Source organism: Scylla paramamosain, chromosome 33 (assembly GCF_035594125.1).
Source record: "Scylla paramamosain isolate STU-SP2022 chromosome 33, ASM3559412v1, whole genome shotgun sequence".
Lineage (NCBI taxonomy): Eukaryota > Metazoa > Arthropoda > Malacostraca > Decapoda > Portunidae > Scylla > Scylla paramamosain.
In genome coordinates, this window is record NC_087183.1 from 305001 (window position 1) to 305919 (window position 919).

At 48.2% G+C, this 919-nt stretch overlaps 1 protein-coding gene across 3 annotated transcripts in view; it reads right to left on the minus strand.

Moving 5' to 3' along the window:
* The window catches only part of LOC135089505 (Y+L amino acid transporter 2-like), a 14757-nt gene extending 14068 nt beyond the window's left edge, over positions 1-689 (minus strand). Inside the window, exon 1 of one of the 3 annotated variants that reach the window (XM_063985083.1) lies at positions 293-689. In XM_063985083.1, the coding sequence (XP_063841153.1) occupies positions 293-627 (335 nt within the window). In that variant the 5' untranslated portion in view covers positions 628-689. The remainder of the gene's footprint in view (positions 1-292) is intronic. The other 2 variants (XM_063985082.1, XM_063985084.1) reach the window with 2 other exon arrangements.
* Between the last annotated feature and the right edge of the window lie 230 nt (positions 690-919).

A 919-nucleotide genomic window follows, 5' to 3' on the forward strand; every position in this document is an offset into this window, starting at 1 on the left:
AATTGTACCATGGTTTAGAGTCCGTGCTCAAGGCCGAGTCACCGGAACAAGGCGAGCAAGTGTGGACTAAACTCAGCTGTGTGACATCCGCTCAGCACCCCAGCTGCGTCAGATTTCCCGGCAAAAACAAGGGCAATCGGCCAATCAGAGCGTCGCGTCGTGTTCCAGGCCTCAGATAACAACCGCAACGAAACTCTTAAAAACAAAAACAAAAACGCCTTCCATAATCTATGAAGGCGGATGGGGAGGGGAGAGAAGGACGTCCCTAGTCCCCCACCCAACCCTCGCCCACCTGCAGGCACCACTTGGTTCATGCAGACAAATGAGGTCAACTGGCGCGGGAGGCGTGGTGAAGCTGAGGCGCGACATAAGGCGGGAGGCAGGATGGCGGTGATGGTAGCCAGCTGGTGGAAGTAAGTGGCAGGGAAGAAGCAAAATATAAGGAAAGTAAGAGTGACAGGGAGGAAGGAAGTAATCTGGTGAACTTGTAAGCAGCAGCACGACATGGCGGTGGAGTCTTGGTTGTTGCCACAGAACGCCAACAACAATGAAGGATTTTTTTTTCTTTTCTTCCCACGCCGTTTTCCTGTAGCTAAGAATTACTGTCATGTACGGGGCTGTCTTCATCTGCTCTTATCAAGATACACATATACACACGTTAAATGTTAATACGCACTTCTGACTGGAGAGAGAGAGAGAGAGAGAGAGAGAGAGAGAGAGAGAGAGAGAGAGAGAGAGAGAGAGAGATTTCAGGTAACCATTTCAACATTACATATACTCCAAGCAGCTAAAAACAATAAAAAAAAAGTGTATTCCTTCATATCGCCCATTCATAATTTCTCTTCGTCAGTGTCGGTTTTCCCTGTTCCCTGTTCTCCCTTCCTTGCGTTTCGTTATTCCGTTTTTCACATCTTGTATC